Source organism: Exophiala aquamarina, assembly GCF_000709125.1.
Source record: "Exophiala aquamarina CBS 119918 chromosome Unknown aczIA-supercont1.15, whole genome shotgun sequence".
NCBI lineage: Eukaryota > Fungi > Ascomycota > Eurotiomycetes > Chaetothyriales > Herpotrichiellaceae > Exophiala > Exophiala aquamarina.
In genome coordinates this window covers 14,477-39,488 of record NW_013550573.1, presented here as the reverse complement: position 1 = coordinate 39,488, position 25,012 = coordinate 14,477, and the positions used below count along the sequence as shown (strand labels likewise).

At 50.8% G+C, this 25,012-nt stretch overlaps 4 protein-coding genes across 4 annotated transcripts; 2 read left to right on the top strand and 2 right to left on the bottom strand.

The window, feature by feature from the left end:
* Positions 1-129: 129 nt before the first annotated feature.
* A1O9_10790 (uncharacterized protein) lies at positions 130-8,121 on the bottom strand (the record flags this gene model as incomplete). Its single annotated transcript, XM_013400021.1, has 2 exons — positions 130-2,790; positions 2,842-8,121. 2 exons carry the CDS (start codon positions 8,119-8,121, stop codon positions 130-132), a joined length of 7,941 nt encoding a protein of 2,646 aa, XP_013255475.1.
* A 2,229-nt stretch (positions 8,122-10,350) lies between these two features.
* A1O9_10789 (NADPH-cytochrome P450 reductase) lies at positions 10,351-12,480 on the top strand (the record flags this gene model as incomplete). The annotated part of the gene is made up of 2 exons (XM_013400020.1): positions 10,351-12,129; positions 12,184-12,480. 2 exons carry the CDS (start codon positions 10,351-10,353, stop codon positions 12,478-12,480), a joined length of 2,076 nt encoding a protein of 691 aa, XP_013255474.1.
* Positions 12,481-14,056: 1,576 nt separating this feature from the next.
* Positions 14,057-16,549, bottom strand: A1O9_10788 (uncharacterized protein; the record flags this gene model as incomplete). The annotated part of the gene is made up of 1 exon (XM_013400019.1): positions 14,057-16,549. One exon carries the CDS (start codon positions 16,547-16,549, stop codon positions 14,057-14,059), a length of 2,493 nt encoding a protein of 830 aa, XP_013255473.1.
* A 5,326-nt stretch (positions 16,550-21,875) lies between these two features.
* On the top strand, positions 21,876-22,439 carry A1O9_10787 (uncharacterized protein; the record flags this gene model as incomplete). Its single annotated transcript, XM_013400018.1, has 1 exon — positions 21,876-22,439. A coding segment is annotated over one exon (564 nt), but the record flags the coding sequence as incomplete, so codon positions are not given.
* Between the last annotated feature and the right edge of the window lie 2,573 nt (positions 22,440-25,012).

The following is a 25,012-nucleotide window of genomic DNA, read 5'->3' as shown; positions in this document are numbered from 1 at the left end:
CTGCGGTGTTGTAGAGTTCAAGGTGCTGATAACTTGGTCTTCATTTCCTCGTAGAACGATCTATGGGTATCTCTAATGTTTCGTGGAGAAAGGCGAGAACATTGCATAATTCATGGTGATTTGTTGGCGTCATAGTCCAGGACTTGTTGTCGGGCTGAGACTGGCCACATTGCTATTGCTAGCATTGAGGTATTCCATAGGTACCTTGGGTACTCGTGGGCTTTGTATGGCAGCAGTCACTTGATTGTGACTGCCTGATTGACCTCGTATCCGAACATTGTCTCGAACCTTCTCCTTTTCTTTTGAGCTTTCACTCTTACCACCTGTGAGACGTCGCATACCTCGCCGCATACCCTGTATGCTGAATGCTCCCCCAGTCTCAGTAGCTGAGGTAGGAGTGGTCTGATATTCTGAAGGCCCTGGACCGGATAGCTTTCTAGACTGGCCAGAGTGAGGCACATTAAGTGTCGGAAAGGGACTATTTTCGCCGTCCGAAAGCAAGGCATCGTCATATTGATCTGCATAGTCATCCTGTGACCTGAAAGAACTGCCTGCAGGTATCGATGGTAATCCTTCCGAAGTGGGATGAGTATTGGGGTACTGGTTTGCGGGAGACGTGATTGATCGAGCATGTAAACCAGGGCGAGTTTGATTCAAAGGACTTAAAACAGTCTGATTAGATTGCTTTTTGCTAGAGTTAGGCAACGATGGACCCGGGCCCCCTAATTCATCGATAGACGAGAATGATGTCTGTGCCATGCTCTGATAGCCGGGCGACGAGGCACTTGGCTGTTTTCGATGCGTTGTTCCCGGCAGGAGACCTGTTTCAGCAAACCCATCCTGCATAGCCGCCAGAGATGAACTTCGCGCAAGGCTTTGACGGAGAATTGGGGCAGTCTGCTCGTCGTAAAGGGTTGTACTATGCTCAGGAAGAGAGGGTATGTTCATCGCGGCAACACCAAGGTGACTCGTTCCAGTTGGGGTCAAAACATCATCGTCATCAACATCATCAAAGAAATCGTTGAGGCTATCGAGAGTATTGATCAGGTCGCTCACGTTGGTGTCTGCTGCGGCCTCCATTGATCTAATAGTTTCAGCGCGACTTTGTGGCGGGAAATAGGAGTCAGTGTATCCATCGTCTCCCGAGAACTCGACATCAGGTGTGGCGGTCGCTTGTTCGGTCAAAGAATCAGTATCTCCGCACGTATAGAACACTGCGTGGACATTGTGTCGAGTCATACTTGAGTAGACAGCCGGCATTGGAATAGACCAACCGGATGGCAGTGGTATGCCGTACAAACTCTGAGTCCGTTCATACTCTTTACGAATGGCCTTTGCCGACCCAGAGGCCATGCTCATACGCATATGATGCTTCTCCATCGGTGTCGTTGATACCTCCATGATGAAGTCCATCACTTCTAGGGCTTGGGTACAGTGCTCGGTCTGGAGAAGTCGAAGAAGCGGTGATATTAGGTCCGGCCCATGGGTTGTAATTGCTGGGCTTTTCATATTAACCTGGGGAATCAATTCGCAGAGGATCTCCATGGTTTTCACCCGGAACCAACCAGTCTTGTTCGTTAAAAGCCCAACCATGAAGATCAAGCTCCGGGCGTCGAAAGCTGGGAAAAATGAGACTCTGAGGGCCTGAATGCTAGCGGTCATAAAGTCTCTGCTCAACATGTACTCCTTGTCCACGAATCGTTGGAGACAGGTAGAGAGGAGGCTGTGACCTTGGATATTCGCCACTTGTGCAAGGCGCTGAGCAGTTGCGAACGCCGCAGGGTTGACAACATCCAGATCAAAGGTCCTCAGGAAGCGTGGTAGATTGGCAAACACGCAATAAGCCAGGCGATCATCACTTCCGACCAACTCACAGTCAGGAAGGGCCGTAAACTTGTGCAGGACAAGGAGTGTTTTATCGAGACTGTCAGCAGACCTCAGCCCCTTGTAAAGCAATGGTTGGAGACCTTCAAATCCCCCTTCCCATTTTCCTGGCTGTCCCTTTAGCATAGCTTCAGTTACATCGGGGGCACTCAAGTCAAGCTTCTCCAGCAACTTCTCTAACATGCCCATCGTTTCATAGAACTCTCTTTCGTGGATGGTATTGAGACAGGCACAAGTTGTCCAAAATAATTGAGGATAGCGCATGAGATTTTTAGGATCTAGTGCGCCAATGATGACTTTTAGGGTTGTCAAGATTTCCATTGAGAAAGTCTGGTAATCTGTTTGTTCATCGGCGATTGTGTTGGACAGCCGAGCGAGCATATCTGCAAGCATTCTCGCATCAAGGGTGACCGAGATGCATCGAAAGACTTGGAATGATCGACAGGCTAAATGTCTCACAGGACAAATGGATGCCCAGTGCAAAGCCTCTTTGGCCCAGCTATCACTGAAAGTATCGAAGGCGAGATTGAATATGGTGACGATCTCTGAGGTCAAGACTGACATGGCAGGCGGAACTCGGCTAGCGCCGTCATCTTCATCCTTACGTGTATTATTCTCGTACGACCAGCTCACCCTCGAGTGATTTGAGCGAACTGCATCGACGAGATCCTCGATCGTTGACTTTGCGGATGTAAGAGTGCCGGGCTCGATCTTTGTGGTCACCAGCTCGTGAATGAGGTGGACCAGCATTTCTCTCGCCTGTTCCTGAACAGACGTTGTATAATGATCCCATAAAATCAGGACTGTATGGATGAGTTTGATTACCTCTTCCTTCACAAGCGTCACAGGAGTGATCATTAAATCGACTAGGAAAATCAGGGAGACTTGGCCCATTGAGAGGCCGACCTATGGCGGAGTTAGCACAATTTGTTTGATCTCCAGCGAACGATGAGTTACCTGTTTATTGCCCATTGGTAGTAGTGAGGTTAGGTCAGCCACGTAAGGCAGGTTTCTAGTGTCAGGCATTACAACATCGGCGTGCTTTTTGTCATTTACCATATTTTTCGGTGTAAGCTGTAGCATGAAAAACTCCAATACTCGTGACCCTGCTGGGGTCGACGAGAGATAGACCACGATTTGTTTGGCATACTCGACAAAATTTTGATCGCGTCGATCTAGCGACAAGTAAATGATAAAGTCAAGAATTAGTTGGACATTGCCAGCGTGCGGCCCTGTAGCTAGAGCTTGCCACAAAGCCTGTACTTCATTGTGCATTGCACTGTTGGAGCAGATGGTGATTTCGAACATGTTTGCCAGCAGCATGTATGATACGGCTGTAGGGCCTCCTGTCCCAGGATCAACCTGGAGTTCCACAACCTGAAGCCAAGGCAATATTGCAGCAACCATATTGCGCTGGTGATCGCTTCGGGCTGACTTATAATGAAGAGAGAACTCTGAGAAAATCATGAAGGCTAGGTCTGAGTTGGCTTTGGACAATCGCTTAGAATACTCGAACTGGGCCAGTTTATAGACGGCGCGAGTCTTGTCGGAGATGCTGATATCAAACTCCTGGAGATTTGAGCTCTTATGCTGCCTGTCATCAAGAGTTCGGATGAGATTGGCTGCTTTCATGCGTATCTCTCGATTTTCGTTACCCAGTGTGAAGAGAATAAGGCTGAGAATCTTCCAGAATGTGATTGGATATTCTGCCTGCTCTATCAATACCTCACATACAACACCGAAATAGCTTTCCAATGCCAAGGGTAATTCTGTTCTGTAGCATTGCTCGATGGCATTATCGATGACGACCAGATGTTCAGGGTTATTCAACAGGAGCAATTTAAGAGCTCGTCTGCCGATCATATGCATTTTATGATTGTTGGTGGCAAATATTGTGTCCACCCAGGAAAGCATCCGCTGTAGGTTGAAAGATAGGATTGCGTTACTGTCAGTCTTGATGGTGATTGGGCCAGCACAAAGTGTCGCCATTGCACTCAATGCCGCCACTCGCAAGTTATTCTTTTCTTTTTCTGTTGCAGCATTGGCATTCATACGGTCGTTCAGTTCCCGGGCATGGGCATGATTGTGGTCGAAAAGATGTTGTTCGGCAGAATAGCCACACCAGTCTTCCATGAGAGCAAATGCCGACTTGCGCGACTCAAATGGCATCCACCGTGAAGGAGTCTTCGATCGATTCACACCTTCAAATACTTCTTCTACCAGACCGCAGAAGTGATACCGCAATTTCTGAAATCTCCAATCATTTTGAACGTCGGTGTCGCTCAGAAAAATGCGCAGATCTCTTGTGTAGGCGACGAGATTATGAAGTATCCACTCATCATTGTAGATATCTTCATGGTGCAGGAAAGAAGCAGTAGACTTGTAGACGTGGGTCACTTCCGTGCGAAGGCGTTCCGTCTTCTGCGAACGCTGAGGACTGCTTGGCGTGCGTTGATGATTGATTCTTGCTTTCGCTTCATCGTTGCATTTGATAACCGCATATTGCAAAGACTCCAGCAAAGTCCGATAAAGCTTACGATTGATGGATCCAAGAGCGGATACAACCGCATCACGAATTGCATCGGGAGTAGCTCCTAGCATTGGAATAATGGCAGAGAACAAGGCACGAGCTGAACTCAGCTTTTCTTGTGCTCGTTCTGGTCCTTTGGAAGTTTTTCGTGCATGGGCCGCCTCAGCCAGCTGGCTCTGTGATTGCGCCCCAGGTGAGCTGATTGTTACGCAGGCCATAATGAGATACAGCTTCCATTGATCGAAAAGGACTTCAGAAGATGTCGCAGAGCTCCGTCCCTGGGCACGATACTCGAATAAGGCAGATGGGCCTGTCATCGCCTCCGATAGGCCTTCGATGTCATTTTGCATCATCATCAGCCTGTCCGTGACCGTCCCTCGACATAAGGCAATGGCGTTTGGACAGGCATAAAAAATGACACGAATGAGATTAGGAAATGCCTTGAACCACAACGTTGCATCATAGGAAACTTCGGAGCTGCAAATCTCGATCAACGTGCTCTGGCCAGCAGTTCCACGTTTATCCTTCTGAAGACGGCTACGCTCGGCTACATTGAGGGCATCGTCTTGGAAATTTAGTACTTTTGAAGACTGGTTTTCAAGAATTTTAATAATTCTTGAGGGCTCATCTTGGCCCAACACCTTGTCGAATTGAAGGACAAGGCGAAGGACCTTGATCGCAAAAGTGCGGACCCGGCGAGATTGAGAGCAAAGAAAAAAGAGTCCGTAAGCCTCGATCTCGTCCACGAGCGGGATGACATTTGTAAGCTCCATCTGCATTGCCCTGGTGGAGGTAGTGCCGACGCGATCGCGTGCCTCTGGTGAATTAGCAACTGCCTTTTGCTTTAGCTGCTCCGTCCAGATTTGAAGTAGCTCAAGGTACAGCGAGAGCGTAGCCTCAATATGAGCAGGTCCAAGTCGACCTTCATCAGACATCGTTGAATATTGCAAGTCATAATGGAAGATAAAACGCGGGAAGGCGATTGCTACAGACTGTGCATGACCTTGTCGAGCGATTGCCTTCAGTGATTGAGTAGCAGATGCTGCAATGTTGGCCTGGACATGAGCAGATCCTGTGCATAATAGATTGATCAATGGGCTGAGAGGAATGTGATCAGTGAAGCATCTTGGTAGAGCCTGTATAGCAACATGAAGAAGCTCATAATAGTATTGTCTTTGGTCGGTGGTTGTTCCGTCCTGATTACGGGTCAGGGTAAATGCATCCACGAGGGGAGTTTTTGGGATCATGGTCGTGGTAGAAAACTTTTCGTTCAATGTTGCTTGACCACCGAAGGTGTTGTCGCAAAGAATTGTGATCTTGCCCAATATCTGGCAAAACTGCAGATAGATCTGCCGAGCGTTCTCGTCAAGGCGAGAAACATTCACTGGGACTGAAGGCGGATTATCTTCCTCGAACGAGGTACGTATTGGAGATTCAATACCCAAGCTAGTGCGCATGCTCATCGGTGATGAGGGCAGTCCATCAAGGGTGTTCACCGGAAGATTGAATCCGGGGAAAGGAGGACCGCTGGGGCTATCTTGTTCGAGATCCGACATAATTGCCAAAAAGGCACGAATGCCTATGACCATTCTTTCCGGCTCCATATTCTCGATCCTAAGGTTTCTGCTTGATTGAAACATGTCGTAGTGAACAAGAGGAAATATGACAGTCCTGAAGCAGAAATCTTGTGACGCATAGCCTATGACCCTGATGAGTTGGACTAAAGGCATTGATATAGATGGGTCAGAAGACACGTGCGTTTTCTTTCCTTGAGGAACAGTGATTCTGACAATTTCCTCAAGCCGGCGTTGCTTGACTTGGCCGGGCTCGTTAACTCTCATCAGGTATGTCCAGACAAGCTGGCAAATTGCTTGGAGCGCCTGGCTCCTTGTAGACCTGTCCTTAAGCTTTGGGACCAGGGTTGCGATCATGGGAGACCATTGTGCTGAAAACACCTCGAGGGGCGAGATGCAGAGAAGTAGAATAGAGACTGGAAAGCCAGCGGTCCAGTGGCGGATCTTGACCAGCATGCTTCCAAGTCTCACGTTAATAGCTTCGATGAGATCTTTCCATTGAGGCACTGCCTGAAAGCAGTCGGGATTGCTTGCTACTGCAGTCAAAAGACGTTCAAAGAGTTGACAATAGGCTTGCTTCACTCGGGGACCATGAGCATCGGCGAATAAAGCAGCCAGAGTTCTCAAGAAATCGGTCACTGCATAGGAGGCCTCCTTTGTGGCATTGATGTGGATATGGCGCATTCCTAAGAGTAGTAATTCAAGCCTTGATTCGATATCTCTGGCGGTGGCAGTGGCGGAGCTCTTAGCGAATTCTTGTTGCCAAGTATCAAGCTGTTGGGTGAAGCGAGCAGTCACATTCACAAAGTCAAGCCTACTCATGTGGCCCAGCACTTCGCCGTATATCCTCCAATTAGATAACCGTATGGAGGAGGTTAATATCTGTGCAGGTTCAACCTCTCTGATCTGGGTAAAAACGATGTCCTCGAGTTTGTTGGCCAAGTCTTGAGTGATCGCAGCCAGATTGCTTTGTTCAAAAATCGCAATCAACACTCGACAGAGGATGTAAACCGAAATTGTGGCTCTGCGATCCGCCAGAATATATTCTTGCGTTAGAGAGTCTTCTATGGACGACGATGCATGGTCTGCACTGGACTGGGGACCATTGGATTCTCCAGGTCCCTGCGAGGGTTCGGTATGTCGTCGAGGCAGCGAGAGCGGAAGATTGACTGCGGAGCCTCCAGCCTGCAGCCGTTGTTGATAGACTTGCTTCTTCAAGTTTGCCGCCGTGTCGCCCTTGCCTTTCCGCCACAGCATCAAACTGTCCACTAGAGGTTTAGGGCCTTCTCGAGAAATATGGCCCAGAGAAGATATCAGTTGATCAAAACCAACATCAACACCAGGGGCACACGCCTGCTCAACCGGGGCAACCGAATTATCGAGAAGCGTAATACAGTGGTTGATTCTTTGATCGGCCCTCAAGACAAATGCATGAAACAAGTGATGTAGAGCATATTCCCCGGGGGTTCGGGGCTCAGCCTGCGAGCTGGAGGATTGGTAGCCATGGCCACGACGAGTCCGTGACTGATCTTTTCGCTTCCTTGGTTGGGAAGGTGGGTTATCTCTTGTTGGAACATTGGTGTCTATGAGGGTATCGATCGAATGGCCTTGGGAATGCCCTGGGAACGGAGACACCGGGGTTGTGTGGGTGGTAGGGGCCTCGCCATTTGAGTATTGGCCTCTTCGTGCCGCCGCCGGGTAGCCAGCATAATTGGGACCGGCGGTGGATGAATCAGGCGTCAGAGGGCTGGCAGACGTAGGTGAATTGAAACTAGGACCCCTGGAATGCTGCAGACCGTGTATGACCGAAGTCTGGCGGTGGTGACCATAATTATTGGAGGGCCGTCGTTGCAGGCCAGTGTCCACCGCAGGGGAGACTCTATTGTTCAATCCTGATTCTGATGCGTGAGGCTGGGCCGAGCCAGCGCGCGAATGGGGCAAGAATGAAGAGCCATATGACTGAGAAGCAGGTTGCTGTGGCCGTCCTCTCGCCAGAGAAGTCTCCCTTGTGTGGGTTGTGGATGCGTACTGCGATCGACTGTTGGTCAAGGGTGGGGATATCTGCTCAGGACCAGGACCGTCTATGGGATAGGTTTGGTTCTCGCTAGAGGCGGATTGCACATCTGAGGGCATTCATAGATAGCGTCAGTAGGGTTCTGCAGAATCTGGGGTAGGGGTATGGCCTATGGAGAATGCAGGCGGTAGCGGTTGGGTTTGCGGAAGAATTCCGAACTCACGGTTATGCAGCATTGTGTGCCGTGGATGGCCGTGGTGAAGACAAGTGGAACAGGCGCGTCATTGCTCCGTGAACGACTTGCACAGAGACAAAGAAGCGTGCGAAGGTGGGAGATGTGGAAAAGTTGATGGAGGAGAACGTGGTTGTTGCAAGTAAAGGATGAATTGTTTTAGACTGGCGGTGATAGAGCGCCACTACCAAATTCGGATGGTAACTAGTTAACTCGCTGGCTAGCTGACTAGTCAACCACTAAGTGTCAACTGAATCGGCTAAGTTGGCTCTTTCGCCTCGCCCAGAGAGAGGCACCGACAGTGTAAGGAGCACTTCGTACACGACTGAGCAGAAACATGGCCTACAGAAGAACAGAACCAGCCGCAGAGATACTGTTCTACAAAGGAGGGTGTTGAAACGACGCAAATGAATTGGAGGGTTGTGTGCTACAAGGTGCTATTCGTTGTGCTGCAGATTCGACCGTCGAATCAGACCAGATGGGCGAATCGCCGAGTTACTCGCACGGGAAACCTACTCGTAGTCAATGATCCGGCACCAGATACCTAGGTAACTCAGGATTCAGGGGATCACCATATTGGCTCGCAGGCCAAGGCTGACAAAGTGGCCGCAGTTGGGCAATACGAGCATCACTGCACCTCTCCGTCATTGCACAGATATCGTACTCCGTAATTATTGACGATCAGTCCCCTGTCTTCACCCTATGTGCTGACCATGTGTGAATTAACTTATTTTTGGGCGGAGGGACATGTGGTGGAGGGGATTGTTGCATGACACTGACACACTGTGCGACTTACCTACTAGGGTACGGAATACGAGATACGGCATTACGTTAGACCGATGCCGGAGGGGCAGGGCTTAAGTTACAGTATGCACCTTGAGTTGGCCGAGAATGCCATCACATGAAGAATAATACTGGCAAGCCCACCAGTCGCCTAGTAGGCAGTGAGTACTAGTGATAATATTATCCCTCACCTAGGTTTAGATTATCCCAGAGCAGATAACGGTGAGATAGCTAAGGCACAGAGGAGTGGAGAGTAGTTTGGAATAACGAAGTCTCTGTGCGAAATATTGTTGAGTCCATAACTCAGTGCCTACCCAAGGGTGCCCACCTGGGTACCCAGGTACCGAGTACCCCGCTAGGTACCCCGTACGAAGACCCTTAGGTACCTAAGTGTTTGAATTGCGGCTGCTGTCACGAAGCCTAGCCTCCTCCCAAGTGCCCGAGCCTCGCCCGTAAGGTGGTCATCCACCCGTTGGAATCAGCTTCGGTGGTCACGCACTGGAACTGCCGCTGACAGCTGGAATCAGGAGGTGTGGCTTACCGCCTACTCGGACGCGCCACTGTCGGCATGTCGGGCACCGCACCCACTCACCCACAGTTCTCTTGGTTGCCTATTACTGTTCCCCCCATCCATTCCGCGGTGTGTCTCCAGGGCCTTTTGCCCCCCCCCCCGGGCAGTCCCGTTCTCCCACAACCAGAACCGTATTAACACCCGATCTCACAGAGTTGCACTGCCGTAACTACCTTTAGACTGACACTGCAATGCTTCTATCCCCGTCCACACCCTTCCCTCCCTCCCTCGGATAGAGTGATAGAGCTCAGCTTTGCACGCTGACGTCCTCGACTCCGTTGATCGCGCATAGTCTCCGCCATTTTCTCTGCTGGGCTTGCGTTTGGGGTTTGTATTTGCCAAAGTACAAGTAGACGGGCCCAACCAAGTTCGCTCAGCCCCTTCTCTCATTTTCCACCCATCAATAATCCCGAACAGTTGGTCCGATCCGAGCCTCTTTGGCACCAAACTGCACAAACTCTACGGCAAGTGCGACTGTGATTCCAACAACCCAGGCCTGCACCTGCACCTGCACCCTCCCACATCCCAACCCACACCGGATCTTGGCATATCAGGCCACATAAGTCAATCCTCATCCGCTGCCAAATCTCTCTCCACGTTGCTGTTCGCTCTGAATAGATCCCGATCCGTACAGTCTGTCCTTTCCCCCGTTTGTCGGTAACTTCACTCCCATAGATCTGGGTTTTCCTGCAACAACTCATTCAAGCCCAAGGGCACACGCATCGTCCCGTCTTTTCTGCCGTCAGTTACGACCCCTCTACTATGGCTCAGGTCGACACTCTAGATATTATCGTCCTCCTCCTCCTCCTCGTTGGTAGTGTTGCATATTTCACCAAAGGCACCTACTGGGGCGTTCCCAAGGACCCTTATGCCAGCTCTAATCTCAATGGCAGCGCCTCAAAGAAGGGCTCCAGAAATATTGTGGAGAAGCTAGAAGAGACTGGCAAGAACTGTGTCATATTCTATGGTTCTCAGACCGGCACTGCTGAAGATTATGCCTCCCGTTTGGCTAAAGAGGGCCATGCTCGCTTTGGTCTCAGTACCATGACTGCTGACTTGGAAGACTATGACTTTGAGAACCTCGACACTTTCCCCGAAGACAAGATCGCCTTCTTTGTCATGGCTACCTATGGCGAGGGTGAGCCTACCGATAATGCGGTTGAGTTTTGGGAATTCATCAATGCCGACCCTCCTTCCTTCTCCGAAGCCAGCGAAGACAAGCCATTAGGAAAGCTGAAGTACGTCGCTTTTGGCTTGGGAAACAATACATATGAGCACTATAACCTGATGGTCCGGAATCTTGACAAGATCCTGACCAACTTGGGTGCTGAAAGAATTGGCACCGCCGGCGAAGGTGACGATGGCGCAGGCACAATGGAAGAAGACTTTCTCGCATGGAAGGAACCTATGTGGGCTGCCTTGGCTGAGAAGATGGGTCTCGAGGAACGCGAAGCCGTTTACGAACCCGTATTCAGCGTCGAAGAAAAGGAGGACATGTCTGTCGAAGATGATACCGTCTATCTGGGTGAACCCAACAAGAACCACCTTGAAAATTCTCAAAAGGGCCCATACAATGCCCACAACCCATTCATCGCGCCCATTGCAGAATCCCGAGAGGTCTTTACCGTCAAAGATCGCAACTGCCTTCATGTTGAGGTTGACATTTCAGGTTCAGGCATGACATACACAACCGGTGACCACATTGCAGTCTGGCCAACCAATGCTGGCATGGAAGTGGATCGTTTCCTCAAGACTTTCGGCTTGGACTCTAAGCGCCACACGGTTATCAGTCTGAAAGGCCTTGATCCCACTGCCAAGGTTCCCTTCCCAACGCCCACCACTTACGATGCCGCCGTCCGATATCACATTGAGATATGCGCTCCTGTGTCTCGTCAATTCATGGCCACTCTGGCTGCCTTTGCTCCAAACGAGGAGGCCAAGAAGGAAGCCGCCAGGTTGGGTTCAGATGCCGACTACTTCAAAGACAAGATATCGTCTCAGATGCTCAATATTGCCCAGGCTATCTCAGCGGTGAGCAGTGAGCCCTGGTCTGCTGTCCCCTTCTCGTGTCTTGTTGAAGGTCTGAATAAACTGCAACCGCGCTACTACTCGATCTCTTCTTCTTCGGTGGTGCAGCCACAGAAGATCTCTGTCACTGCCGTGGTTGAGTCTCTTCGCATTCCCGGTGCTGGTCATATCGTCAAGGGTGTCACCACGAATTATCTTCTGGCTTTGAAGCAAAAGCAGAACGGCGATCCGGATCCATCTCCCCATGGCCTCACTTACTCCATCACCGGCCCCCGCAACAAGTACGATGGTATTCACGTTCCGGTCCACGTCCGTCATTCGAATTTCAAGCTACCTTCGAATCCAAACAAGCCTATTATCATGGTTGGCCCTGGCACTGGAGTTGCTCCTTTCCGTGGATTCGTGCAGGAGCGTGCAGAGCTGGCGAAGAGGGGTGAGGATGTCGGGCAGACGGTTCTTTTCTTCGGGTGCAGAAAGTCTACAGAGGACTGGCTCTACAAGGAAGAATGGGAGGTGAGTTGGCTGCGAGTTTCATGTTTTGAGAATATTTACTAATTGCAGTTGCAGGCATACAAGCAAGCCCTCGGCGACAAACTCACCATCTTCAATGCCTTTTCCCGAGAACAAGCACACAAAATATACGTGCAACACCTTATCAAACAAAACGGAAAACTTGTCAATGAGCTTCTACAACAAAAGGCCAACTTCTATGTCTGCGGTGACGCTGCTCATATGGCCCGAGAGGTTAATGAAGTTCTCGGACAAATTATTGCACAAGAACGAGGCATCGATGAAAAGAAAGCCGAGCAAGTGGTCAAGAGCATGCGCAGCAGTGGCGTTTACCAGGAAGACGTCTGGTCGTAAATGCAAAAGATGGGCTCTGTGGCATGTGACGAACTGTCGAAGTGGGGTAGGGTCATCCCGGAGAAAACTGGAACAACCATCAAAATATTAGACAACCAACACTGAACTGAGTCGATACTCTCGAGTATTACCGAGTGGAAACCCCACGAGATCTGGAGTACTCGTACAGCATGCTTCTCTCACTGCCCGCAAAGTCCGGTGTTGGCCCCAATTTCAAGGAAGGAGACACTTTGTTACCCGGAAAATTTCAGACAATTGTGTCTTCCGGGCCGGAGCAGTCCGAAGATGTTCCACATGCAGAATTATATGCACCACTTGGCACTTGGCGCTCGGCACACTGGACTCGGACATCTTGTTTGGCGGGATTGAAACGAAGTGGGGTGCTCTTGAACTCTGAACTTGAGACTTTATTCCGGGTGCGGAATTGACCGCAAGTCTTCGTGGGGTGCAACCTTGGGGAGCGCGTCGCCCGTAGGCCGTGAGAGAGTCGCGCTTGGGCGTCTCGGAGGACCTTGTGTGGCCGTCCACCCAGCATGACCAGACGTGCCCTAGTCTCGAGGGTCCCTGGCTTCTCGTTGATCGTGTGGGGCAGGGCCAGCGTCGACACATCTTCATTACTCCCTTTTCTACTGACGACCTCACGGGGCATTCACACTGACTGAGACTTGGCTTCTACCTCGTCATTGCACTTCGATGGTCTGCTGGCGTTGGGTTTAGACAACTGCACATTGTTATTCGTGGAAGATGTTTTGCTTTCCCGTTTCTGTTTGAATTCCATTGGAGTTAATACAAACTCTCGAGCGTCTTGTTCTTCCTCGACTCTTTTCGGGTGGCTTCTGTATGTGAAATACTGAGAGACTTCAGAATCCCAAGCCACTCGACTAGGATGAAGTCCTACACATGAAAGTAAAATACATTATTTCCCTTGAGATTCTAGCACTCACCTACATGGGTGACATTTTCTCTTCCGATTTCCTGATCTTTGAACGGATTCCAGTATCGTTCATTTCCCTAGCAGGAGTCACTTTCGCGGACTACATCGCAACCCCATTGCTGACTATTCAACGCGAGGATACCATTTTCAATTCCAGATGTTCGGTCCATTTACATTTGTTCTTCATTCTCAAACGCCGCTGTTGGCAAGAAAAATCAAGGTCACCACCAACTAACTACCTTGCAAAAGTACTTTAATTACACACAGAGCGGTCAAACCCGATTCTGCTGTCCATCCTTTCTCCGCCATTATCGTCTCGTGGCGACAACATGCATGTGCGCAAACTACAACATGCCCATCCCAAATTATTTCACTCATTCGTCTCAGCCGTTTGCTTTTGTATCGTTTCATTCATCCGTCATTGTCTCGCTTTTGGAGCCCATCATGGCCCTTTCACCTTTCCTCTGCCTTCCCACGAGCACCCCGAACCCCACGGCCTGACCCAATTAGCCTTTACCTTCTTTCCAGCAATCCCAACCCAACCCAAACCTTTGGTGTCTGTCATTTCTCCTTCCCATGTATCTCCCCACCTAAAGGCCGTGCACTCGCAATCCCAATCGAACTTCCACCCCGGTAATCCCTTCACTCTCCCAAGACCACACACGCGCGCTCATACGCGTCCAGTAGCGCAAAGACGTCCGCTCGGCTCTCAGCCAGATAGGCGTCGCCGGCGGATCCATCATCAGCAGTCGACGACGCCTGTGAAAGCAAAGACGTAAGGACCTTCAGTGACGCGCCCAGCGAGGTGACATGCGCGGAGACGCGGCTCGTGAACGATGCGGAATTCGAGGACGGAGCGGGAGACCCAGGCTGAGGCTTAGGCTGTGGTGCGAGGATGATGCTGAGCAGATTCAACGTCGAGATGTAGAAGGGGATGTGCAGCAAGAAGTCGGATATTTTGTCTTCTGCTTCTGCCTCTGCCTCTGGCTCTCCTTCAGCTCCCCCTCCTGGAGCTAGATCGACGACACCAAGCGCCGGCAGCTCCTTGGGGAATAGGAGATCCAGGAGCGCCGATTCGTTGCCTTTGATCTCCGCCTCGTGCTTTTCGTCCATGATCAGATTCGGGTCCAAGCCCGGCTCTGTAGCTGCAGGTCCAGAGGCTGCTTGCTGGCCTCCCTGCAGTCGCCGCACGCTCAAAAACCGCACGACCTCATCCTTCAACCAATCGACGCCGACAGCCTTCAGCACGCCCAGCTGCTGCGGCGGCGCAAGCGGGATGGGATGCGGCTCCAGCGCCGACGTGCTCCGCGTGAGGCCCGTTTCCTCGTCGATGCCCGGCTGTGGGTCTGGGTCCTCTTCGAACTCCGCCCAGTTGGAGCTCAGCGTGCTGCCTTCGATCGTCTGCGCGATGATCTGCAGGCGGACCGATGGATTTGGGTACGCGTGCAGGAGTTGGCTTGCGATGCGGTGCGCGGAGTCGCGCAGGGAGGGCCACGGTGTGATGCTGAAGAGTTGCGTGAGGGTGCTGATCAGGAGGAGGAATTTGGCCGGGGACGGGACGGGACGGGAGGGTGTAGGAGGCGGTGGGGGTGTTTGTTGTTGTTGTTGTTGTTGTTGTTGTTGTTGTTGTTGTTGTTGTTGTTGGTGTTGGGCTTCAACGTGTTGGGAGACGGTTAGTGCTTGTCGGTAGAGCAGGGAGAGGAGCGAGTCTAACAGCGCGGCCGATGGGATCGCTGGGGTTGCTGAGAGAGGGGAGGAATGGTCGATCAGCTGAGCAATCGCCGGGATGGAAAGCAGTGAAGCCCCAGGGTTGGAGGTGCCGCCGGCGCCAGCGCCGACTGCGTCCAGGTACGACTGGTATGCGTAGAGGAAGATGACTCCGTTCTGTGGGAGCGGGATCTGAGACGGAGATGTCGGGTACTCGGACGGTTCTTCCTCTGTTTCCGCTTCGAGTCCGTCGTCGTCGTCGACGTCGTCCGCGTGCACGAGCCGCTTGATCTCGGCGGATGCATCGCAGCCCAGATCCAGGCTGATCTTCTGCACCTTCGAAAGCACGGCTTCTCGTGCCTGGAGTTCGGGTGAGCCCTCGAACAGTTGGGTCTCGGTTCCTTTACGTGGGAGGAGCTTCTGAGGTTCGAGTTTCTCGCGTAGTCGGCTGGTCCATGACATGGATGGGAACTGGTCGTCTGAAAGAGACGATAGGTATTCGTCCAAGATCTCGAGCAGGACAGCGTGCAACAGCCGGGAAATAATGGCCTTTTCGTCGTGGGATGGCACGTTGACGCCCCCGCCTTTCTCTGCCTCTTCGGTCTTGGCCTCCGGGTCTGGCAATGTCGCTGTCGATGTCGCTGTGGTCGCTGTGGCCGCCAGTGGAACTTGTGTTTCGCTCGCTCGCGGTGGAAGTGGTGGTCGTGTCTTGCCGGCCAGCTGTTCTAGAACGGCCAGAAAAGACAGTGTGCTGGCGGTGGTAATGGGAACATGCCTGTATGCTCCTAGGGCTGCTGGCAGAGATGTGGCGAGGAAGCGGCTTGGGAACTGTGTCTTAATTCTTGGATGGAGAATCCCGAGCATGTTGAAGAGAGATTGCAACTTCAATGCCCTGTTAGCAGGCGGTGGTTGTGCAGGGGTGGCCGCTTCGCTGGTGGGTTCGACAGTAGCAGTAGCAGTAGCAGTAGCAGTAGCAGCTTCAGTAGCTTTTGCCTTGACAGGAGGCATGCCGTCCAAAGCCATGGCTCCAAGATGGACTCGAGGGGCCTCGCCTGTAAACGTGGGCAGCTCATCGTCGTCATTGTCATCCACATTGAGATCGTCGTCGTCTTCGCCATCGCCCAATTTCTCTAGTTCCTCGGCTACTCGCACTACCACCTCTCGGGGGTTGCCTCTGCGGGCAATAATCTCCAAGCACTTGTTGGCTTCGTCTGGAGCGTCACCCAAGAATCGCAGCACCAGCTTAAGCAGGTCCCAGCCAATTTCTTTGGCCAGGGTACCATCATCATCGCCTAGTAGTCTGCTGAGTGTTGGGAGATTCTGAGGAGTTAATTGGAATTCCAACAGGGTAAGATAGGTCATGTAGTCGGTCGCCGGGGGGAGGGTGGCGACAAGGGGATCTCCCTCAGGAGGGATTTCAGACGCCATGGTTACTGCTTCTTAGACCAGATCAAGACTATCGAGGGGTTCGAGGGGTCGATGCTCTCGGCCGTGACCTGGTGCTAAGATTGAGATTATGCTACTCAGGTTAGGATGGCGTCAAAAAGACCTTGGTATAGCTCCAGCTAAAGGAGGGTTGTGTGGTTCTTTTGGCGGGGAAAGTAGCTTTCAGGTAGTCTGAAGCTCACGTGAACGACTCCGCGTTTCTTGTCACATTGAAGATAGGAACCTGCTTAAGGGCCGTCTGCTCGTCTTGTGTCATTCACAAACTTACTCTCAGGCAGATTGGGAGTTTTGAGTGAAGAGTTGAAACCGACATGTGTTTTAGCGTTGAGTTTGGACTCTCATGATGAAGCAGACGAGATTGTCACAGAATCGAGGTGTTGATAGAAAGTCGTCATGTCAAGGCTTGGCATGTCCTGTGACTTGAACCCCGGGACCATACATTGAAGATTCACGAACCTACCTATCTCAAGATATCTCAAGACACCTCAGGACATCTGTTGTGGTTCACTTTTTGAGTCAAGTGTGTATGTGTGAGTGTGTGTGTGTATACGCTGCTAGAACAGTACTTTTCTGAGATCCTACGACTTGCCAGTCACTACGGCCAATTTTTAGAGTAGCTGGGCGAAACCAAATCGTTGAAAACAAATCAGATGATGATTGTCCGCTCGACAGCGGTGCCCTCGTCAAAAGCATGGAAATAACTTCGAATCCAAGTGCTACGAGTACGGAGAATTCCAAGCGGACTGAGATTTGAAATAATGGATCTTTGCCGACGACGATGTAATATTTGGTTAATTACCGTCGCCCCACGCTTAGCAAAATGCCCCATGTTCAAGGTGCCTAACAATCCAAATGGCCTCCGAGGTGGGAAAGGTAGGCAACACGGGGTACCAAACAAAGTGTATTCGTACCTAGGTATACTTCGTCTCTCGCGTGGAGTCGACTGTACCAACAGTGGCACCCATTCGAAATTTGGGGGACTAGGCGTGTCTTCGGTGCCCTGGTCGGTGTTTTCAGAGCCTACGAGTACCGAGGGCGCCAGTCTGCATCACTAGAAATACTCCCATATGCAGCTCTACGTTGATAGGTTGGTCCCCTCATTCTACGTATCTTACACTGATCTGGTGGGCTTTAGGTAAAGATCGCCGGGCGACAGTCCTCGACTCCTCGGGAAACCACATATGATGTCGAGTATCAACTCACGTTGCACACACGACACTTCGACTGTTGCAGACTTTGGATGCTTCAGGCCCCGCACCAAATTAGAGAAGTGTTGTCTCTTCATCGACGGAGTAATTCGTCCAGGGCACAGACGAGAGACCCCGGATGCCGGGGCCCTTCCCTGGTCTGAAGGCGGAAATTTTGCAATGTCATTTTGCCCATCTTGGATCTTCCACGTGCCATATTGATTTTGACGAGATTAACTTGCAACAAGCAACAAACCAAAACGCTTTCAGCTTTGCAGGGGGTCCCATGCCTGGCTTTTGGAGTTCCCCAAGAATGAAGGAAGAGGCTGAAGAGGCGCAGCACTAGAATAAAATAGTGTCTTCAAGGCTCGCCGGGAGATGTCTTCTAGTGAACGGTTGGCGTGCCCATCATGCCTGGACTAGGCTGCCACCCTGAGGCACTAGTGATTACTTGGTGCCACCGCCGACCAGTTTATTCAAGGCCAATTGTGGCTCACGCGCCATGCGACGGTCAGGATTCTCTCCCGGAGGGATACGAGCTTGTTGCGTCTCCTGTTTTCCACCGCGCAGTCGCACCCCTGGCTTGCCCTAGACAGAGTTTCCAACGTTGCGCTTTTTGCTTCCATCAATTGTCGGGGCCAGGGGACTGGAATCTGCTGGCCCCCATGACATGCATATGGAAGGGAAAGGCGTGAGATTGGGAGATGCAGCCCAGGTCAATGGAACTGGGATCGCATGGTTTCCCTACCAGTAATCCACCGGCTGGCAATTTGTACAGAGTGCAGTTTGACGAAATGAGCAATCCTGGATACCAGCTGTGGACGCTTCCTGGCACCAAATGTACATTGGACGTTTACGAGGCCAGACAGCAATCACAGTACGCCCTTGATGCCCAAAGCTTGCAATTGGATTTGCGGAGAATATTAAGTCACCCATCGGAACGATCCTTTTCCTCGCCTGGCTTGGGCCCCACGCGAATCCCCGTGGTGCTGCCATTGGCAGTCCACTATCCCTGTTGGGCTCTTTTCAAGGGAAAAATCAATAGTGTTATACATCGCTTTTTGCCGCGCCCTCCGCTATCGAACACAATTGAGATCAACGTCAACAATTTAAGCCCACAGCCACAGGTGTAATACCCCATTGGGAGCCAAGTTGTCGGTTGGCTGCCACCTTTCAAGATTGCTCCAGGGTGGCGGACACCAGTGCTAAAACCCCTGGTCTTTGGCAGGGTTCCATCTCGGATGGGTTCCCACACTTGCAATTCGGCGTGTCGTAACCAGATTTGTGACCTGGCTCATGATTCAAAGCCAACTTTGTCCACCAAACTTGTGTATGCTCGTGTCACCTCCAGAAATCGACACATGAACTCTATTCTGTCGAAATGGGTCGATAATCATCACTCAGCAACACGTCCAAAATACGAGGTGGTTTGACGGGACGTCATATAAGATTATTTATGGAACACCTTGTAAACTTCACCCCCGCCTACAAAATCGTGGTTAACCGTGCAAGTCTCGGGCCTATCTCCTTCTCGCCCCTGGGGCCCGCACAGACCCAGCCGGAGGATTGCTTGACACCTAACAAGCGAGAAACCAGTGCCGGGACGATGAGCCAGCGGGAGCCTAAGCCGGACATCGGATAAGGCAGAAATAACCCGCGACCCCTGGTCTGGCTGAGGAGTCAGAACCCTCGAGAGAAAGTGCATTGTTATTTGCAGGGGTGTGTCGTCTTCATGTTCACTTGGATACGACCACGGTGCTAACTTGTTAATTTCTCGTCCTGTCCCAAGGCTAGCTCGACCAGACGATCAATCACGAGACGCTGTAATTGGCGGTCAGTCCCAGAAACAAGAACACAGGAACATGCGCCTGTGTGCCCTTTTTTTTATGCTGCGCGGTAGGCAGTGGTAGATCAAGGGTTGTTTTCATGCCGGTGGCTGGAGTGAATGCCTCTGCTAGGTACACCTCCAGCTAAGAAACACGGTCTGCTTACTCCGTCCGTTCTAGTTATGCCCGAAGAGAAAACAACTAGCAGGGTTGCCTTGTGGCAGACAAAAGCATTCGTTATCGATTGTCTGGACATCCTCAAATGGCTTGAATCCCTGGCCAGGCGGCCCGGATAACATGACGAAGACAAACGATATCGCCTTGGCCAATATCAATCGTTCCACCCATTACGTGCTCAATGCCCAAGACCTGCCGTTTTAGCTCTGACTCGAACTGTACCTCGTAGACGGATGCCCGATGTCCGATGTCACTGGACAACCTCCACCCGTACCTAGGACGTTTGTGGAACATCCAACCCACTGCGGAGGGTCCCAGCGCGTCATCGGTTGCGCAGACATGCCTATTTCTGGTGCATGAGGCCCGGCTGATCTTTGAGATTATTGGGAGGGCGTCCTCTGATCCTGGGTTTCATGCCAGACATTCGCTTCTGTTCTGGATCGTGCAAATAACAATACACAAGGCTCAAGGTAAATTTTCGGTCCTTGGGGGCCGAGCTCCATTCACCACCAACAAGCACCCTTACCCTCATTGCTTTCACTTCCTCCGGTAGAATGCCTAATCCAGGCAGGGGAACGTACGACCGACGCAGAATCCCTCGTCATTCGTCAGATCTCGGTGGGCTATTTTATTCTCGCCTTTGGCTTGTCTTTGAATGTCTCTCCATATCACTATCACGACCACCAATGAACCGATTGGGGAGGTCCGTGACCAGCAATCACTATTTTCAAGCGCCTTCCCTGTTGGACACAAACGAGTCTCCGGCGAATGGTGATACCCCCGAGCCTTGTTGGAGGCGAGCAAGGGAAGAATCGAAAAGCCATTCGTTAGTATCCGCTACTGGCGCCGGGGTTGGCCAGCATCAAAGTCGCCGGCGTGGACGTCTGCCGATCCACCGCACTAACCCCCTGGCCAGGAAAAGCTTATGCTGGATTGCCCCTTGGCCTGTCAGGTTGCCACCCATCCCAAGAAGCTGAATGCAGACAAACCCTCTCACTGTTGATCAATCCCTGGGGTGGCTTGTGGCTGGTGCCATCGCTTCGCTGGCTTGCCGAGACACCACTGTCTGGTGCTACCGGGCGACCGATGCCCACCTTGCTCACGAGCGGCGAAACCTCATCCACACCATGCTGCCAGTCGCTTGCTGCGGATTATAGCATGTCGCAATTGACAGCGGCAGACATGGCCAAGTCTCCGTCAGACGCAGAGGCTAATGCAAACATTCAGCTCCTTCATGGATCCCTGGACTCCCCATCATACCAATGTGGAGCGAGCTATTCGAACTATTGGACCAATATTCTGCCTTTCAATAGAGCAGATCATCACCCACGATCACGAACATGAGGAAATTTGTCTGCAATTCTATCTTCTCGGTTGTCCGTCTGCATGACCAGGCCGCTTTTGCATTGCTGCGTCGCAAGGCAAACACCACTCCTCGCCCATCATAGCACTCGCCTTTCTTGTGTGGACTCAAGCCTGATCGTATTTGTGTTGTGACTTGTACATTCCCCGAGGCCACCAAGTGTTCCAGCACACAAAGGCGTACGTACTCGATACCTCTTTCAGCTGTTCTGTCGACAATCACGACCACTTCGGACGCTCTTTCCTGGTTCTCCACCGTTGCTATAATCCTCTCATTGCGAACCCGCCTCTCCTGTCTTCGCTGCAAATGCGTGCCTGCCAGATTCTACTTTCAAGACGATCACTCGTTCTCCAGTTCCTGTTCGCGGTTCGTTAATCATATTATGATCTCTATTTGGTCAATATTGGTTGTGTATAAAATCGGGGCCAAAGGCAACTGACAAGGTATGCAGCGCGACTGTACTATATGCTGTGCCCACCTCTCCTCGAGTTCATTGGGCTCCAAGACACACCACTGACTTACTCCCAAGGACTGGCACGGACATCGGAATAAGCGTCGGATGTACAGACATCGGTACTTCGCCTCAAAAGAACTGATCTTGCGGACGGGTTCGACCAGCATACCAGTCGATACCGAGCACGGACACGTTTGGGACGAAATTCAACTTCACCTCCAGGCTTGCACCACCTCGACTCCGTCACTTGGAAGAGCCTGCTATTCATGCAGATTTGATATTGCCTACTCGGGGTGACCTGATGCAGTGTTCACCTCTACCTCATTTTCCTCCCTTCTGCCCATCTTTCAAGCGACACCGGTCCAGTATCGACAACTCGAGATTTGCGACAAACCTGACTTTGCCCAAACCAATTGCTGCGCCCTTGTGGGCACCTCTTCCTTCACCTCCCATGTCCGGATCGCCCCCACCGGAGCCCCCTACTGATCCTCCTCAGATTGCTGGTCGACGGCGAAAGCGCTCTCTCACTCCTCCAGCGACGACAGCCCCTGCCCTCACCTCTCCTGCTCTCACGTCTTCGGAACAGACCGCATCAGTGTTAGGCACTCGAGCAAGAGGTGGTGAAATACTCACGCAATTGGTACCTCAGCCTGGGCCATACGCCTCTACGTCTTACCGACCAAGTTCTAGTACCTCAACCGTGGCGGTCACCGATCCTGAATTTTTGTCGCAAAGTCCCATTTCTCCGAGGGCGACGAGGAAACCCAAGCCGCATGTTACTTCTGCTTGTGTAAATTGTAAGAGGAAACACCTGAGATGTGATGAAAGCCGTCCCTGCCGACGGTGTGTCCAAAGTGGTAAAGAAGTATGTTCTCCGAAGCCTGGCTTACAGCAAATAATAATCGTTAGTAGGACTCATGTCGAGATGTAGAGCACAAAAAGCGAGGCCGACCCCCTCTGAAACCAGAAGACCCTTCGGCAGGACGAACATTCAAATCATTACCACCAGGGGCAATATCGTATTCACCGAGAACACATCCAGGCTCTGACCCTATCAGCCTGATACAATCGACCACATATCCGCCGATCAGACCTCTCCAGACATCATATGGACGCGGGCCACCACTTCCAACGATGTATGCACCTCCTTCGGTATCACCCAGTCACGCAACGGCTGTGGGCACATTTGTGCCCTCATCTCAGCCGTATCCTGTGGGGCCTGGATCTATGACAGGTCCGTCGCCAACTTACAGCCACTCTCCGCCTGAGTCTTCCTTACGACCAAAGTCTACATATTCAAGTCCCTACAACTTCCCTCCCATCCAAGGCCAAATGGGGCCTCCTACATATTCCAATCCTATATTTCCACGCTCGGTGACATCCTCTTCTATGTCCGGCGAGCCTTTGTTATCTTTGGAAGGATCAGCAAGCCTTCAATTGCCACCTATTCGTACATCGCCTTCTAGTATAGGGCCGATTGATCCTGCGATATCCGAAGCGCAGTACCGCCCGGGAGTACATCAGTCGCCTCGGCATGAACAGCCCAATAAAGATGACGGCACACAAGAGCCTGATCCAAAACGGCCCAAGATGGATATTCAAGGGATCTTGGGACCTCGCGATCGCGATTGATTTACCTAAGTCGGGCTCCAGTTCCGAGCTATCACGACTGTGCACATAGTATCTCACGACCACAACGGCCTTTTGATTCTCCGGAATGATGCAATGATTAGTGCGAAAAGGCTCTTTGAGACGGCTATCTGCCGCTTTCAACTCCATGTACAACAAACAGAATTTTGTAATTGTGGGCCCTATAGTGCCGGACACTCGGGCAATATTCCTACCAAACGACTTGACTTTTTGTCCTACAACAACTCTCATGAGCATGAACAAGCGGCCCTGACAAACTATTGGTTTTAGCTAAATAGCCGGGCAATGATATTTCTTATGTTGCGAAGAAAGGGCAAAAGAGGTGGTATCCTTCTTTTCTCCAGGATAATACAATACATATCAATCAAACGCAATAACTTGACTCCATAATTCAACCCAAGAGGCCTCGCAGTCCATGCCTTCTGATATAGATGTAGGAGCCGGTGGGATGCGCAAAGGGGCTGGTGTTATGTAAGCAAAAGTCAGTGTGTCCGGCACCCAGCGGGTGTCATAATTCGTGGGACACCCGATATTTAGCCGAAATATAATGTGCTTTTTGACCCTCTACCGACCACCAATCCTGCCCTTTTATGCGCTTTCCACCAGTTTTTACTAGTAAATCACATCGCCTAGGCATATCTCGTATTCTCTTGCGGATCTCCTCCATAGTAATATTCCGCCAGATCTCCTGCGCTAGCTCTACAAGCTCCTCATAGGTTATTTGATTGACGCCCGGTATCTAGCGTAGTCTCTACTTTAGTATATTCCAGGCGGCCTCTACAGGGCTTAAATCTAGTGAGTATAGCGGGTGCCAATAACACTGAATACCGTGGCGCTGTCGTAATTGAGTTGCAAGGCCTTGAGTGCGAGTGCCGTGAGAGCTATTACCGTCCTCCTCAAGGAAAAAAGGGTGATGAAATTGCGCCTATAATTGCTCGATCGCGGCAATATATTCTAGTAGAATATACTTTATATAGTAGGCTTCGGTCATTAAGTTACCTTTTAGCTGTAAAATCACTAGTTTAGGATAAAGTAGCTACTATTTATTTATATCTTTCCTATATTACTCTAGTCGAACTTAATACTCCTTAGATGACTTAGTTATAGGGCGGCGACGCGGTTTTTAAGGTCGAGGAGGCCTTTACTCCTTTAAATGCCTCTTTAGCTCCTAAGTCTACTCTATCGTAGCCTTCTCCGCCTTAGTATCCTACTAAAATATAAGCTTCTCGCTCTTTGGTGCTAATTAGCGTATCCTGCGCCGTGTAGGATAAATAAGGCTCCTTTAGGAGCTCTAGTAGCGATATTATCGTTATTATATCGTATACCAAGCTCTCGTAGGATTATTAGATTAGGATTAAGGCTTAGATTATAGTGAAATTCGTCGGTAAAGAGGATCTATTCCTAGAAGTCTTCGATGCTCTTTTCGTAGTAATTTTCGCCGTATCTAACACGGAGTACTTTATTCTATAGACTTAATTCATCCTTATAATAGGTAGCCTTATAAATTCTACCTTATTTTGAGTACTCCTTAAGTTTCCGTTAAAACTAACTTATAGAGAGTATTACGGGTTAAACCCGTATAAAGCTCTAGAGTACGCCCTAGAGCGATTACTCGTAGCGCACCTTTAGGCTATATAACTATATAGCCGAAGCTACGTAACTCCTCCCTATCGATTATCTTCTAGGGAACTATACTAACCTACTATAGGAGAGGGTAGGAAGTATTTCCTTTATTCGTATAGTAGATAGATTTTCTCTTTTCTTTTCTCTCCTTAGCTTTAGAATCCT